The sequence below is a fragment of the Bidens hawaiensis genome, unplaced genomic scaffold (assembly GCF_021521415.1).
Source record: "Bidens hawaiensis isolate Kalapana, Puna unplaced genomic scaffold, B.hawaiensis_p1.1 tig00039004_1, whole genome shotgun sequence".
Taxonomy (NCBI): Eukaryota; Viridiplantae; Streptophyta; class Magnoliopsida; order Asterales; family Asteraceae; genus Bidens; species Bidens hawaiensis.
The window spans coordinates 93,729-110,237 of NW_027496848.1; the positions used below are offsets into that span (position 1 = coordinate 93,729).

General features: G+C 34.3%; 1 protein-coding gene across 1 annotated transcript; it reads right to left on the reverse strand.

Moving 5' to 3' along the window:
* Positions 1-10,849: 10,849 nt before the first annotated feature.
* On the reverse strand, positions 10,850-15,851 carry LOC143590807 (protein LSD1-like). The gene is made up of 7 exons (XM_077071175.1): positions 15,752-15,851; positions 15,341-15,466; positions 13,803-13,913; positions 12,962-13,074; positions 12,247-12,297; positions 11,158-11,229; positions 10,850-11,069 (listed from the first exon to the last, which is right to left on the reverse strand). The coding sequence occupies exons 2-7, from the start codon at positions 15,450-15,452 to the stop codon at positions 11,022-11,024; spliced, it is 507 nt and encodes a 168-aa protein (XP_076927290.1). The 5' UTR covers positions 15,453-15,466; positions 15,752-15,851; the 3' UTR covers positions 10,850-11,021.
* Between the last annotated feature and the right edge of the window lie 658 nt (positions 15,852-16,509).

The following is a 16,509-nucleotide window of genomic DNA, read 5'->3' on the forward strand; positions in this document are numbered from 1 at the left end:
GAATTCAAATCCCGTCACTAGTACACCCTCATCCATCCGAGGTGTGCACCAGGTTAATATGAATACTGGTGTGGATGCAGCCTTTGAGAGTCTAGCCAGTGAGATTAAAAAACTTAAGGTTAATATAGATAAGTGTGAGTCGTGTAGAGGGGCACATGGGACTTTGGATTGTCCATTGACAAGTCAGGAGCAGGTAGAGTTCATAGGAGGGCAAAATAGGGTTCCTAATACATTTAATGGTAATAATAATTTAAACTGGAACAACTATAAAAATAATAACTATAATTATAATTGGCGTTCTTCTGGTACAGCCCTTAGTTTCCAATCAAATTTAACAGGATCAGTCGTTTAGTGGAGATCAAAGTAGTCAAGGTGGGAGTAATGGGCAGGATTTGAGTAGTGGTATTGGTAGGTTAGAGGAGATGATAAAGCAAATACTAGTTAGAGATCAGGAAACTCAAAAAAAATTTGATGATCATGATTTGCTTTTGAGGAATCACCAGTCCGCACTCTTAGATCTTCAGAAAACCGCAGGTGATATAGCCCGAAATTTAAATGAGAGACCCTCAGGTCAGTCTTCAGGTTCCACTCAGCAAAATCCGGCAGCTTAGTTAAATGCCATGTCTACTCGTAGTGGTAGGGTTTTAGGTCTGGAGAGAGAGATTGAGGTAGAGGAGAGAGATGAGTTAGTTGATGAGGAGATAGTGATGGAGACTCCTAGGAGGGTACAACCTAGGCTACGCCCAGCAAATACCGCACCAACCAGTGAGCCGATAGTTAGAGGAAGTGAGGAAAAGAAACTAAGAGATGTTAGGATTTCACCACTTATAGATCATGCTCGTATCCTGTACCCAGCCCGTGTTAAGAATCAGAAATTTACTAGAGAGTGCGGAAATTTCTTAGATGTGTTTATGCAGCTTAGGATTAACCTTCCGTTTATCGAGTCCCTCCAGCATATGCCGAAATATGCCAAGATTTTGAAAGATCTTCTTAAACGAAAGGAAAGTCTGGAGGAGCTTTCGACCGTTCCACTGAACGAAGAGTGTTCGGCAGTAGTTCTCAATAAGGTTTCGAAAAAGTTACCTAATCCCGGTGTTTTCACTATTCCATGTTTGTTCGGTAGGGATACCTCGTACCAAGCGTTAGCGAACCTAGGAGCTAGAATAAATTAATGCCATATTCGTTGTTTGAGAAGCTAGGCCTAGGAGAACTTACACCCACCCTATGTCATTATCTTTAGCTGACCGTTCGGTAAAGTATCCTAGGGGGATCATAGAAAACTTGCACGTGAAAGTCGATAATTTGGTTTTCCCCATAGATTTTGTGGTTTTAGATATGGAGGCTGATGGGAGAGTTCCTATTATTTTAGGTCGTCCATTATTGCGTACTGCTAGGGCACTCGTTGATGTATTTGAAGGTAAAATCACTCTTAGATCCGGTGATGATAGTATCACTTATGTTGCTAAATCCATGAGACACCCGAGTGGTCAAAACGGTCTCATTGATCCATGTCATCCCGTTTATGCAATTGAGTCTTTTATTTCGGGCATGGATCCACGTCTTGTTCACCCCCATTCCGTCAGAGTTTGTTTGGAGGATGAGAGAGAGGTCGGGAGATCTCGAGAATTGATGGAGTTGGATAGAGAGAGAGGTGGTGGTTTGCAAAGGTTTGTGGAGTTTGGAGGAGTTAGAGACAAGCGAAATAAGTTTGAGGAGTGGTCGTATCGTGATGCAGTTTCTTGGAGGACCATGGACTTATACCGAGGTGGAGGAAGCTCCACTCGGACTGCCGAGTAGTTCACACAGGAGAGTGTCTTGAGTGAAAGCTCAAGTGTAGAGTTTGTATATTTGTCCTATCTTTATTTTTGAGTCGTATCGAGTCAATAATGTAGATCTTTGTAGTTTTCTTTGTTTTTGTTTAAGTTTTGCAGGTTTTGAGCTAGAAAAATGACCCCCATGAAGTATAATGCAAAATTCAAGTGTGGGGATGGAGCAGCCGAACTGTATACTTTTTATCATTTGCTACTATTTATTCATGTTTTATATATTGGGTGGGTTAGTTGGTCTGGTGAAATACTTTGAATGTTTAAACTCTATCAAATTGATAAAATACGTTTTAGATATTGTTTGTTGAATGTTTACCGCTTCCGTTCGTGTATGAGAGAAGGGGATATTTGTTTGATGCACACGTTTGGAGTTGGGGGGTAGCTTTGGAAGAAGACTTTAGCATCATATCGTCATGCGCATATTACCAGCTAAGTCTTTGCCATTATTTATCTTGGTTGTTTAATTTTATTTTTGTTTTTCTTTTTAGGTTTTTAGGTTTTTGTATTTCGAGTTTATTTTTATTTTTCGTCCTTATTCTTGCATTGAGGACAATGCTAAATTTAAGTGTGGGGATAGGACATTTGAGTCATAGTTAAATTTTAATCAGATTTAAAAAAAAAAATTTTGAAAAATGTCCCTTGATTTTGTCTCTTTTTGCATTTAAATGGGAGATGAGGATACTTATCGGGAATCGGTTTTTCAAACTACTAATAATAAGATATAATTAAAGAAAACGTACTTAACTTGGGATGTGTCAGTAGGCCCAACTAGTCTTGAAAGGTTTTCCATTGCATATTCTAAATAAACCTAATTAAATCTTAGATTTTGTGGGTTCTCATCCTAAAGGGGGTCAGTGGAGCTGAAATTCAATAAGGCATATATGAGTATTACCATAAGCTGATTACCCTAAGGTGGTGAGAATTAAATGTACTTTAAAATTAGCGCGTCACTCCGTTTTATGAAAATAAATAAAGAGTCGTGGCGCCCCGCAAATGTCCAATTTTACGAGCTTTAGTCTTTAGTTATATATTTTTAGGTAAAAGATGCCTAAGTGCACAATAAAAAAACTAATAATAAAGAATAAATAAATAAATAAAAAAGAAAAAAAATGAGAAAAGTTATGTAATGAAAAATGCCAAAGAAGCATTCTCAAAAATAGAAAAAGAGGCCAAAGTGCGCATACTAGACGAGACTGAGAGTTTACGTGTTACCAAGGGGGTGGCGACTCTGAGAATACACTATTGGGGCTTGAAAGTTTCTAGTCAATAAATATTTTCTTAGGAAATATATAGAACAAAGTCCAATAATATTTAGGGTATGCTCGTACGACCTCACTTGACCTATTATCCATTAATTCCATGTGAGTGCATTTTCTTCTTACCATTAAGGGGTTCTTATCTTATCGTGATATGTTGAACCAGTTTGCTTCAACTCGATTATTTTTAATTGTCTTTACTATGCTTGAGATGGGGTAGGTGGATCTTAACTCCAAAGGTGTGAGACCCATAGGTTTTTGATATCACATGAACTTAAATGCTTAATGTGCGTGGGGGCTTGATAGGCTGGTGGCTGGGTTTAAGTGGACAACAATATCGGCAATCGCGGTTTTTTACGTTTATCTGAGCTTTAAAATAACCCTATATGTTTTTAAAACTGTATTTCTCCGATGCTGATCCCATTGCAATGAGACTTTTTCAGGGACGAAAAAGAGATAAGTGTGGGGATATTTGATATAAGGCTAAATATATATAAATTCTTTGTATATTTTATTTAATATTTTATTAGTATATGTTCAATTTTTATTAGGATTTGTATACTGCTAACTTATTTGAATAAATGTAGGTCCAGGGACTTGTTCGTGGTTAAAAAAGGCGAAAAACGATCAAAAATGAGCTAAACCGGCGAACCGGAGCATCAGGAAACGAACCGGATCGAACCAGGAGTGAACCGGACCAGACCAGACCAGGTGACCCCCCCACCTCCTAGGTCGGAGCGTTGCGTGGCCGTGAAGAGAGAGGCCACCGCGCGGCGTGGTGAGCATGATTCCAGAATAATCTTTGTTTTGTGGGTTTGGGCCTTGTATTTTCCTATTTAAAGACCCCTAAACTCAACCTTAAAGATAACCTGAAGCCACCAGCCGTTAGGGACAAAATTGGGAGCTCTAGAAGTGATCTTTTTGAGGTTTTGGAGGCTTGGAATCATATGGTGGCGAGCATATTGATCAAGAACGAAGACCACAGGTTTTATCGCCTTTAATCTTTCGTTTCCTTTATTTTTCACCATGAATTCCTTTATTATTGTTTTGTTTGATTTTACCATGCTAGGCTAAACTTTATAGACTACCTAGGCTTATGATAAACCTTTGTTGATGTTTCATTTTGACTTGGGATTTATTTATCGTTATGGTTTTATGAACTAGTAAAAGGTTTAATTATATTAAATTGATACATATGTGTGCTTAGGATTGTTTGTTGAGTTTTACTATTCCATAGTTTCCTTGATTATTGTTTGTCACTATGATAAGTTACTATTAGGTCATCTACTTTGTGTTTTTGACTAGTTTATGATTGATTTCGAATAAGATCATAGGAATAATATTATTTAATTAAATAAACCTAAGTGTGATGCTAACCTAAATAGTTGTAAGGTACTAGGTTATTGATAGATCTTTGTTGATCAGGATTGCTAGATTTAGTTCTTCGTAAGGAGTCCGTCTAGGTTTGATTGATTAACTTTGTCTATCAAGTCAATTGAATATATTAGACTGCCTTTGATTTTCGCGTTGTATGGTAGGATTTCGTATAAAGGAACTAGATTGTAATTAATTAGGTGACCGTAAGGGAACTTGATTTTTAATGCTGGTGTGCGTAAAAACTTATTAGAAATCCAAAGGTGTCTCTTAAGAAGGGTCAGGGGTCCTGTTCGGGTTTTCTCTTAAGCGTCTATTTTACGATCCCAGTTCCATAACTAAATACTTTCCCAGTTAATTGATAACTGAAACTAAGGGGATTCTAGCCTAGGTGGTTGTTTGTCATCATTTGAATTAAGTCTAGGTTTAAATCGCCTTTAAGTCTTTAGTTTTATTAATTTAATATTAGTTTAATATTAGTTCTTAGTAAACCCCCCTTAAACAGATAACAATTAACTAAGTCGTGTCTGTAGTTGAGTCTAATTAGCTAGTAAACGTAATTTAAAGAGTTCTATGGGTTCGATATCCAGACTTACTTAGTTGTACTAGAGTCGACCGGTTCACTTGCCGGTTTGTAGTTTAGTTAAAGTTTAAGAGTCTAGAATTTATTACTTAGTGCCTAGATTAGCGTAATTTTAGTTAATAATATTAAACTACTTTAAGCACATCAGTGCAATAGATGTTGAGAGTGTTTGTGGTTGAAGATTTGATGAAAAGTATAAAAGAATCAAGAAAACATATGAGTATGAGTAGGAAGATTGAACTTAATTTCTTTGTTTTGTTAGAAATAAATTTTTGACGTTTTCTTTATACTTATTTGAAGTAAACTTATACTTGTGCTAATTCATGTTGGGTTTGTTCTACTTGCAAAGAGTCTACATCAATAAGATGATATTGAAAAATAAGAAGTGTTTTGGCATTTGAGAACTGTTGTTACTTTGATGCATTTGTGAAATTAGCTTAAAAGATACTAATCAAACACACATAAATTTAAACACAAAGTTCCTTATTCAAACATGCATAAGGCGGGTGCAAACGAGTGGAATCAAGTGATAAAGTTTCTTAGCTGTTACCTCCCTGATTAGGTATCATCGTGTATATCATCAATTGATATCTATGAAAACATTTCCAAATTCCTCTTCCAACATATTGGAACACCAATTTTGTTGATTCTGGTCTGTTTTTTTCAATCGATTAATCTGTTTGAATCATGTTTTCAAATCAGTTTTTTGTTTTCAATAGGTATTTTCAGGTGGTGCCTTCAATCGGTTTGTATGATCTTGATTGGACTTCTGCTCGTATTGTTGATTCTAGTCCGTTTTTTTCAATCGATTAATCTGTTTGAATCGTGTTTTCAAATCATTTTTTTGTTTTCAATAGGTATTTTCAGGTGGTACCTTCAATCGGTTTGTATGATCTTGATTGGACTTCTGCTCGTATTGTTCTGCTATGTCTAGACTCAAGCTTTGGTTCTTATTCCGCAGAAATCAATTGTCGTGATTTATCTCATGTTTCTTTTTTGGGCATAACTGTAATCGTGTTGCTCAAGTTGATTTTTCCAAACTAGTGCTAACGTCTTTTTGTTTCAAATTAGTTGCTCAAGTGGTTCAATAACATTATTTTTCGTGGTTCAAGTCTGCTATGGAACTTATCCTTTCGCTGTTGTTTGTCATAATTTTTTGCGAGTTTTTTAAACTTTAAGTGGAGATTTGTTGGTTCAGCCTCTTGTTCACACTTACTTTTGGATCTTTCAAGAAATTCTTTCGTTGTTGTCAATATGCGTATTCAAGAATCAAACAATTGAAGACCAGTATCAAATCTCTTCACCTAGAATCAAACAATTGCGTTATCATATGGGAAAGTATAAAAATATTGATTTTGAGCTACAAAGTGTTTTTATATGATTTGTTAAGAAATTGAAGAAACATGAAATGGATCCGGGTCGGATCCATGTCAATGTTCCTCAGTCTTCGAGATGAATGAACCACGACTCGATCTTCTTCTCCGGTTGCTCGAGATCTGCCATGGAAAAGTGGGGGAGTGGAGGTGACTGCTAAGAGTTTCCTCTTTTTTACAAACACAAAAAATATGTTGGAGGCCAAGGGTTCCATAAGGGATCCCCAAATGAAAGGTGAAGTTTATATAGGAACTCCATGGCTACCATCATGAAACCCTAACTATATTGGGCCAGGCCCGGTTAGGGGTTACCTCCACAGACCCCACAGCCCATTGGGCTTTAGTTAGTAGACAATAATGATTTAATAAATATAATACATAATGTAATAAATAAAATGTTGTACCGGGGTTTAACGCACCCTATCCCTACAAGTCCCCCCAATCCAGTGCTGCTACTGGGTGCGCAAGCGGTTAGGTGGAGTTCTAGACTTATGAGAAGTGTTCGGAGGTGAGGATTTAACGGTTTATGTACCTGATGTAACACAAAGTGTACATCTTATTGCATCGAATTATCCTCATATTGTAGTTAAACTCCATGCAAATTCATTGTTTTTATACTTATTTGAGTTATTTGTGAATTTGTAGGTCCGGGCGCCTGCCTGGCAAAGAAAAGACAAAAAGATGGAGCTTTTTGGACAAAACCCACAAAACTGCCAACCTTGCATGGGCATGCTAGATTTGGCATGACCATGCTGCCCGGGAATCAAGACAGTGCAAGCCAGTGCAATATTTGTTCAAGTCAATTTCAAGCCTGCACGACCGTGCCAAATTTGGCATGACGTGTCACCTGAGAAAATGTAGATCGTGCATGCCAATGCCGAGAAAATCCAAGCCTGCACGGCAGTGCCAGCCAGTGCCGCACGACCGTGCAAGCCCGTGCGGCACGGTCGTGCAAGAACAGAGAAACCTGCATTTTTGGTCGGAAGAAAGTAAGGCATTGACTTACTAAATCGTGGCACGGTCGTGCAGAATTCGGCACAACCGTGCTGAATGTCCAAACATCTTATAAACACTTCAATTATCTTCATTTTGTGTGTAGAGCCTTTGGGGAATTCTCTCAAACTCTTGGAAAATTATTTTGTGTGTTCTAGTGAGAATTCAAGGCTTCCATCATCCTTTGATCATCCATTCATTTGCTCAATCATTGTTCATCTTAGTTTGCATTTTAATTGTTCTTGAACATGAATTGTAAGATTATTTTGAGTTTGATTGTGGTTGTATCAAGCCTTATGGGCTAAATACTCTTGTTACTTAGATTATGTTGAAACTTTTGCTTATGTGATAATTATCTATGCATTATTTTGGCAAGTTGGTGTTCTTCAAGTTTATGATAAGTTCTTGAATAGAGTTTGATGGTTGAATGCTTGTTATAATTCCTAGTCTTGTTAATTTGATAGATGCTTAACCATAATATGTTGGAAAACTATGTGTTGAGTATTTGTTTGTGAACTTAGTTTGTATCATTAAGTTAGGAATGACTATGAAAATTACCTTGGTTATGAATTTTAACAAGTATGAGACCTATCACTTAATATTGGAAATTTGTATGGTGATAGCATGATTCTTTGATTTAGTTGATGTTTGCTAGAGATTAGGCCATAATCTTTAGTTTATATTTTGCTAATTAAGAGATTCATGTGTTTAATTTGGTTTCTTGAACTTTACTACTTTACATGATTTTAGGTGGTTAGGATGTTGTTTTCATACTAGCTTTCCTTTAATTATGAGATCAGGTAGTTTTGACAAACTTACTAATCTATGTTTATTAACTTGAATGAATACCCATCATGATGTTTTATTGATAGTATTAGGTTGCCTTGATTGGAATTTAATACTTATATTTAGCTCATAATGTTTTGTCATTATCATTGTTATTATATCACTAAGTTTAAGTGTATACATGGTCTAGGTAACTTTGTTTGGATTGATTGTTATTTGTATTTTTATTTGCCTTGTTATTGTTGTATGTTAGTTTAGTAACTTGAAAACTTATTTGATTTGCTTGTTTGGTTCATCATTTACAAAGATTTAGTATCAAAAATTAACCGTGTCCATGGATTGACACTCTGTTCTTGCCGGCACTTTGCTACAAACGATAGGTACACTTGTCATTCGTGTGTGGTTCGGTTGTAGGTGAAAACCTATTTTAAAACCCCAATTTGTGTGAAACTTTTATCCAAAATTTATATATATATTCATACACGTCAGTACCCTTTTTGCACATATGTCTACGTGTCTTGCTTCGGGTTGTAAGAGGTTTTAATCATGATGGCGTGTTGAGCGAAGCGGATCGCGTCTGGAATGCGAAGCGTGTCAAGCATCCGGAGCGTGTCCGTCTTGTGGGATCAATTTGAGGTTCCTAACCTTATATTCTGCGTGAAGCCGTATGGGTTTATCTTAAGGATTCCCAACCTCTATATTCGGCGCGTAGCCGTGTGGGTTTATAAGGATTCCCAACCTTTATATTCGGCACGCAGCCGTATGGGTTTTATTATAAGGATTCCCAACCTATATATTCGAATGTCTTCCATCCTTAGGTGAATTTTGAGGTGTGCCCAACTTTATATTCGGATGTCTTCCATCCTTGGGAGAATTTTGAGGTGTGCCCAACATTATTTTTGGATGTCTTCCATCCTTAGGTGAATTTTGAGGTGTGCCCAACCTTATATTCGGATGTCTTCCATCCTTAGGCGAATTTTGAGATGTGTCCAACCTTATATTCGGATGTCTTCCATCCTTAGGCGAATTTTAAAGTGTGCCCAACCTAATATTCGGGGCGTAGCCATGTGCTTTGCATTAATATAATCACTTAAATTTTTGTGCAATTTTTTAAAGCAAATCTTATATACTCAAACTTTTTGTTTTGTTTTATTTTGTTTGTTATATAAACCAAAATCAATATAAGCAAAAAGTTGAAGGTCGTTGTAAAAACTTGTGAAGTAATTCAGTTACTTTGTTGGGAGCTAACACCATCCGATTGCGAGTATTCTCCATAGCTGAATTCGATCTCTGTTATGTGTTGTAACCCGAGGGGGTAGAATGTCAACAACTCAAACTATTGCTTTGTTGTTTGATAAATATGGCATAGTAGTTGAGGGAGTCTTTCTGAAAAATTAATTAATTCTTTCTCAAGACTTTTAGGCCACAAATACACCCCAAGTTGAAGGGGATGCTATGAAACTTGAGGATTTATTTCAAATTTCTTTGAAAACATCTCTCTATGAACCTTTAATATATATATATATAGTAGATGGTTCAGAAGAGAAATAAGATTACTGTGAGAAATCAATATGGGCCACTATTTTTATTTTATGTATTAAATGTTTAAAGATAAATAAGGAAATTATTAATGCATGCTCTCAATTAATATAACTAATAAATATAATAGTTATCTATTCAATTAATAAACTAATCAAATTATTATAATTGGAAAATAATAAGAATTCATTTATTTTTATAACTTATTTTTTCTCTCTTTAATTTTTATCCTATACAAGTACAATTTATTCATACATTAAAATTTCTTTCTATCCATTCCAACTCAATATATTAATATTCATCAACACGTAGTTACATTGTGATAAATAGTATAAAAAACTATCTTACACGTGTTTGCATTAAATATCAACAAAAAAGTAAACAACCTACACAAAAACATATAACCTACACTTGTTCAAATAATAAGAAAACATATAACCTACACACGAAAAACATATAACCGACACACAAAATTCAGCATCAATAAACTGCACACGCACACGAAAACGTATAACCTACACACGAAAAACATATAACCTACACTCGAAAATTTTATCCTACACAAATACAATTAATTCATATATTAAATTTTTTTTCTATCCAAAACCAATTTCTTCCAACTCAATTTATTCACATTTCTCACAGTAATTTCATTTTTCTCCTGAACTTAGAATATATATATATATATATATACACTATTGCATTTATGCACTATATAACAGTTTTTTTAGAAACAATATCAACATTGAAAAGATGAAAGAAAAAAATACAAAATATTTTTAAGAAAAAAAAAGTTAGTTCTCTCCAGTTATCTTACAAAATAGCAACTTTTAAAAATATCCTAATAAGGTATCTCATCAAATATTTTGTTACAAAAGTCATTAATTTCCTATTTCTAGTTGGAACATCATCATCATCATCATCATCATCATCATCATCATCATCATCATCATCATCATCATCATCATCATCATCATCTAGTTGGAACATCATAGAGCACAAACCCTTCAATCAAATAAATCCAGTTGATGTTTAGAACATCAATACTTAAAATTGATCTATGATCATGATTGTGTTAAATTCAATGCAAAACAAATTCTATTAATCCATATCCATCACAAATCAGCACATCAAGCCATCAATATTTCACGTTCAATCCCAATTACAATAGCATAATATGATGGACCCTTTTTTTTTTCTTTTTTGGTTCTAAGTATACAAATTCAACTAGTAAGGACCAATATGCATTCAACAAATAATCAACACGAGACCAAACCGTTGTCCAATCGTTTCAAGTTGGTTTCTTGTCCGTTGTAACCCCAACAACAACATTGCTTACCTATATCATCATAAAAATGTCACAAAATTGAAGAAATGTAAAACTTGATAGAAAATAATAAAGAAAAAAGATTACGGAAAAAATATACCAGTTTCCCGTTCTCGTCAACCGACATGGGATTTTCAACGACAACAGTTTGAGTATTCGAATGAGGCATTTCCTGTAAAAGAATATGTAGCAAACTGTTATAGCAAGCTGAATATGTTTTGATATATGTTTTCTAAAAAGACCTATTTCAAGACGAACCCATTTTGGTCAAAACCATTTGACCCGAACCAGCTTGATACTTTTTAAGAGAACCTGTTTTAAGGCGAATCCATTTTGGTTAGAGCCGCTTTTTACTAGGATCGTAAATGAACCAAACGAAGACGAACGGAGCATGTTCGTGTTCGTTCATTTAACTTTAGCCAAACAAACATCAATCACGACCGGGTTTTATTGTTCATGTCCATTCGTTAAGAAATAAACATGTTCATGTAAGAAAGAACATGTTCATGTGCGCTTATGTTCGTTCATTAACAGTACAAACGGTTCATAAATGTAAACGAATGAACATGGATGAACGAAGATAACTAGGCTAAAACTAGTTAAAATTAATGTAATAAACAATGTGTTTGACCTAAAAGATATAAACTAGACCAAATTGTCACAGTCCCAAAAAATTTAAATCAATTAACGAAGGTAAACTGACAAACTTTACCAAACGTACAAATAACTAAATGAAAAAAAAAAATCTTTTCTTCATGCTCATTCTTTCATTAAATAAACAAAGATAAATGAACTCCCAGCCGAACGGTTCACAGACTATTCACTGAAAGGTCGGTTCGCTTAAAAACCTAGTTTTGACAAAAACCAAATCGATACTTATTAAAACAGCCCGTTTTAACCCGAACCCATTTCGGCCAGTCCATTTTACCAAATTTATAACTCACTATGCATGCTTAGAAAAACGCAAAAAAAGATAAAACATTTTTGTCTTCTATAAAGAATATTTCAGCCGAAATGATTCATACGATGAATTACAATCGGCTTGCATTTCATAGTTTTTCTGCTGTTTCTACTTTAAAAACAAAAGAATTTTTATTTTCTTTTTGCATTTTATCAAGTATATTTGTTCACAGACAACCCTTTTTATATATTCTTGGAAGAAAAAAAAGCTCAAAAGAAAGAAACTAACGGTCGAAGAAGATGGCATTGATACTGAAACGGGAACCCTTCCATTGCTCGTCTGTAACCAAAAGTATATATATAATTCATAACTATCGCAATTAGTCAAATATTAACTAAAAAGTCAAACCGTGCAATTGTTCATTACAATAAGTTTCTTCAACTACTCCAGATAAATAACTGTAGGTTTGTAAATGAACCAAACGAACACAAATGGGCATGTTCGTTTTCATTTTTTTAACTTAAACCGAACAAATAATCAAACACGGTTTTCTAGCTCGTGTTCATTCGTTAAGCAAATGAATTTGTTAGTGTTTGCTAACAACATAACCAAGCGAACATAACTGAGCTAAAACTAGTTTAAAAAGTGTTGCATTTAGGTTATTATAGCTAGGTTAAAGTTGTAATGGACCAAAATATACAAATGAATAATATTAACGAACTTAAACAAACAAAAATAAACGAACGTAAACGAATTTAAATGAACGACTGCGACATGTGTTTGTTTGTTCGTTCGACTTCGTTTTAACTAAATGAACAAAAATTTTTGTCCATGTTAGTTTGCTTATTAAATAAACAAACTTCCTGCCAAATGGTTCACGAACAGTCATTGAACGTTCGGTTCGTTTGCATGTCTATAAATAAGTAAAATAATGAGTATGACAATAGCAAAAAGAATAAAAAAGAAAAGAAAATACATAAATATGGGTTATGTTTGTACTTACATTGACATTTGTAATGTAGTGACAGACTGTACATTTAACAGATGGAGCACCAAATGGATACATCAGCATTGTTCGGCAATTTGCACAACTCACTTGAGCCAGCTGGTTTGAAACTTTTAACAAATGAAAAACAAAAACCCTCAGACAACAATTAACCCAACTAAAAAATCTGTGGGAAATCAATTAACCTAGATTATAAAAATCCTAAATAAGTTAACGTTCCAGCTGGATTAATATATATAGTTTATATCTAATATCTAATTAGCAGAATATAACTGAGCACATTAACAACTTGGTATATTTAATAAACAAACAAACCTGAACAAATATTTTTGTTCATTTAGTTAAATGAACGAACATGAACATATGTCTCGTTCATTTATTGATGTTCGTGGACGTTTGCTCATTTATATTTGTTTATGTTCATTAGTTTACATTTATATTGTTCTTCACATTACTTTTAACTGGTTTTAACTCAGCTATGTTCGTCCGTTTAATTCATGAACATTTCGTTTATACTATTAACGAACGAACATGGACGAGCACATGCTCATTTTCTTAACGAAAAACACAAACAAGAAAACCCATTTCAATAACTTTTCTTGTTCAATTTCAGTTAAAGTTGAGCGATTGAACACGAGCATGCTCCGTTCAATTCGTTTACAAGCCTAGGGAAACCTCACGGCCCCACTAGTACCCTCCTAACCAGTGGGACATGTAAGTGGCAATTCAAAGTACTTAAGAACAATTAATCAATTCACACGGTTCACAAAGTTCTATAAACATGCTTAAAGATCCTTATAAAGAATCTCATAATGAAATATAAATCATTAAAGTATACCTGGCGCAAGATTTACAATATGGCAGCATGAGCATCTAACACTTGTAGCACCGCGTGCATACATTAGCAATGTGCGACAACCTCCACAGATCAGTTGGGCCATTTCCATCCCTGAGAGGTTAACCACAAATGCTTATGATAAGAATAATAAAGATAATAACAAATATGATGTGCTATTTATTTAGCCTTTAGAAGGCACAAGAAGCAAGTATTGGCGATTTGATCTTAAAGATCATCATAAATACCCTTGTGTACATTAGTAAAGAAAATATTTTTGAATTGTATCCCAATTAATGCCATTAACTATATGTCATGATGATGACGGGTAGATAAGTAACCTTAACTCGAAAGTTCTAGAAGAAAATTGTTCCACTTTTGTGTGAGATCCTTAAATTATAAAAAGTGCAATTTGCAAGTGACGGGTATCTTGGAACGCGTTATAGTCTAGTATAGCATAAAAGCCGAACTACACATTTCGCATAAAGATCATCATACATATCTTTAATACATACAAAATAAAGAAAATTGTTTCAACCTGATCGCAGCCATTAACTTTATGTAATTAAGATGGCGGATAAATAAGTAACGTTAACTTAAAAAGTTTTTAAGGAAAAAAAAAAGAGAAAATGTTCTAATTTTCATGTGACATCCTTAAATGGAAAACAATGCAATTTGCAAGTGACAGGTGAATATCTCACTATCTTGTAATTCATTAAGGTTTATTATAGCCTAAAGATTGAGCTACATATCTTGATCGATTGTCATATATACAAGAAAATCTTTCGGAACCAACCAACACAAAAAATGTAATGGTGATGACGAGTAAATATGTAACCTTAACTTGAAAGTTTTAGAAGAATAAAATGTTCCAATTTTCTTGGAACTTCCCTAAATAGAAAATAGTGCAATTTGCAAGTGACAATGTGAGTATCTTGTAACACATTAATGTTTAACATAGCATAAAAAACAAACTACACATTTCGCATATAGATCATCACATATACCCTTTAATACATACAAAATAAAGAATATCTTTCAACCCAGTCAATACCATTAACTTTATGTAATGATGATATGTAAATTTAACTTGAAAGTTCTAGAAAAAGAACATCTTCCAATTTTCATGGGACTACAATAAATAGAAACAATGCACTTCACAACTGACAAGTGAGTATCATGTAATACATTAAGGTTTAGTATAGCAAAGAAGAACTACACATTTTCATCACAACAACAATCAAAATGACAAAATCACCCAAAGTTGGTTATCATAAAATTAACAAGCCTTCAATGTTGACGGTAATTTCCTAGCAACCCACAAGACGGTGGAGATTGCGTGGGATAAGACAAGTTAGCCAAATCCCTATATGTCAAGAAAATTATTATTTTGTTTTTCTCAAATTTATATATCTAAGATCCTAGACTTCTTACTGTTTGTCCCCTATATTTCATTTATTTTTCACCTTTAATTTTGTTCCTTTATTTCAAATAACGACCTTATTTATTTCTATGGTTTAACAAATCTCGGGTAATATTACCTGGAGGAGGAACAGAGGTAACAGTATTACACAAGGCACAGCAAACATTAGAAGCTCCTCTAGGGTACAACAATATGCTTCTGCAACCACTGCACACTATTTGACTCTGCATATTTCTCACACCACCTGCAAATCAAAAGCAAATTTAACCTTTAATTCTCAAAACCCACACACAATTTCGCAAATTTAACCTTAAATTCTCAAGACCCACAAACAATTTCGCACATTTAACCTAAAATTCTCAAAACCCACAAACAATTTCGCAAAATCAACCTATAATTCTCAAAACACACAATCCAAATTACATAATTTCAAGATTCCGATTGAAATTGGTATCATCGGAATCGCCGATTAACGATTACGAAACGAAATTACGTCGATTTATTGAATTGGGATCGAATTGAAGGTTACCTGAAGCAAATTTACGGATCGAGGTACCGATTTGTGGGTTAATTTGGAGATTAATCGTGAATTTAAGGGTTAATTGTTGAAAATTCAGAAGGGAATAGTAATAATAATCGGATTTAGTGATTTGGGTGTGTTTGGAAGAGAGCGTTAAATCGTTGATTTGTATTTTCTTTTTAGTCCTTTGGGTTTGATGGTGTTTAATGTTTAGCCCTTTAACTTTATTTTCTTTTATCTGTATTTTAAAACTTTCGAGAGTTGAGAAATAACTGTTGGTTAAAGCGAGGCTATCTTTAACAACAAACGACCTTCCATAAATCGAATCTTGGAGGGTATAAATGCTTGAGCTTCCTATGGGTAAAGAATAGGGCAGAATCTCTTTCACTAGAATTAAGGGTTTGGTGTGAGTTTTGTTTTTTGATTTGATGTTGTGTTTTTTCTTCATAGTTGTGTAAATGTTTTGGGATTGCAGTGTCTAGCGTCTTGCTAGTGTTGTTTAGTTCTTGAATGAAATATTGTTGTTAAGAAAAATGTGATTGTCGGTTGTTGGAAGCTTAAAGAAGTGTTTTAGTTGTGATTATTTGGAAGGGACGGTACATGGATTTAGATAAATGTGGGAACAACTGTTGTAATCGTACTTTTTATTATTGTGCTTTTATTGTGATTATTTGGAAATACATAGTAATCAGTCGTCGGATGCTTCAAGTGGTGCTTTTATTGTGATTATTTGGAAATAAAACTCTTGGATCTGGATTTAGAGTGCG

What these genes read in the sequence shown, in the direction of transcription:
- LOC143590807 (XM_077071175.1), bottom strand. Translation starts at nt 15,452, where the DNA reads ATGCAGAGTCAAATAGTGTGCAGTGGTTGCAGAAGCATATTGTTGTAC. An exon ending in ACTACATTACAAATGTCAAT is followed by an intron (nt 12,298 to 12,961) that starts GTAAGTACAAAC and finishes TTTTGGTTACAG; the next exon opens with ACGAGCAATGGAAGGGTTCC. An exon ending in CAATGCCATCTTCTTCGACC is followed by an intron (nt 11,230 to 12,246) that starts GTTAGTTTCTTT and finishes ATTCTTTTACAG; the next exon opens with GAAATGCCTCATTCGAATAC.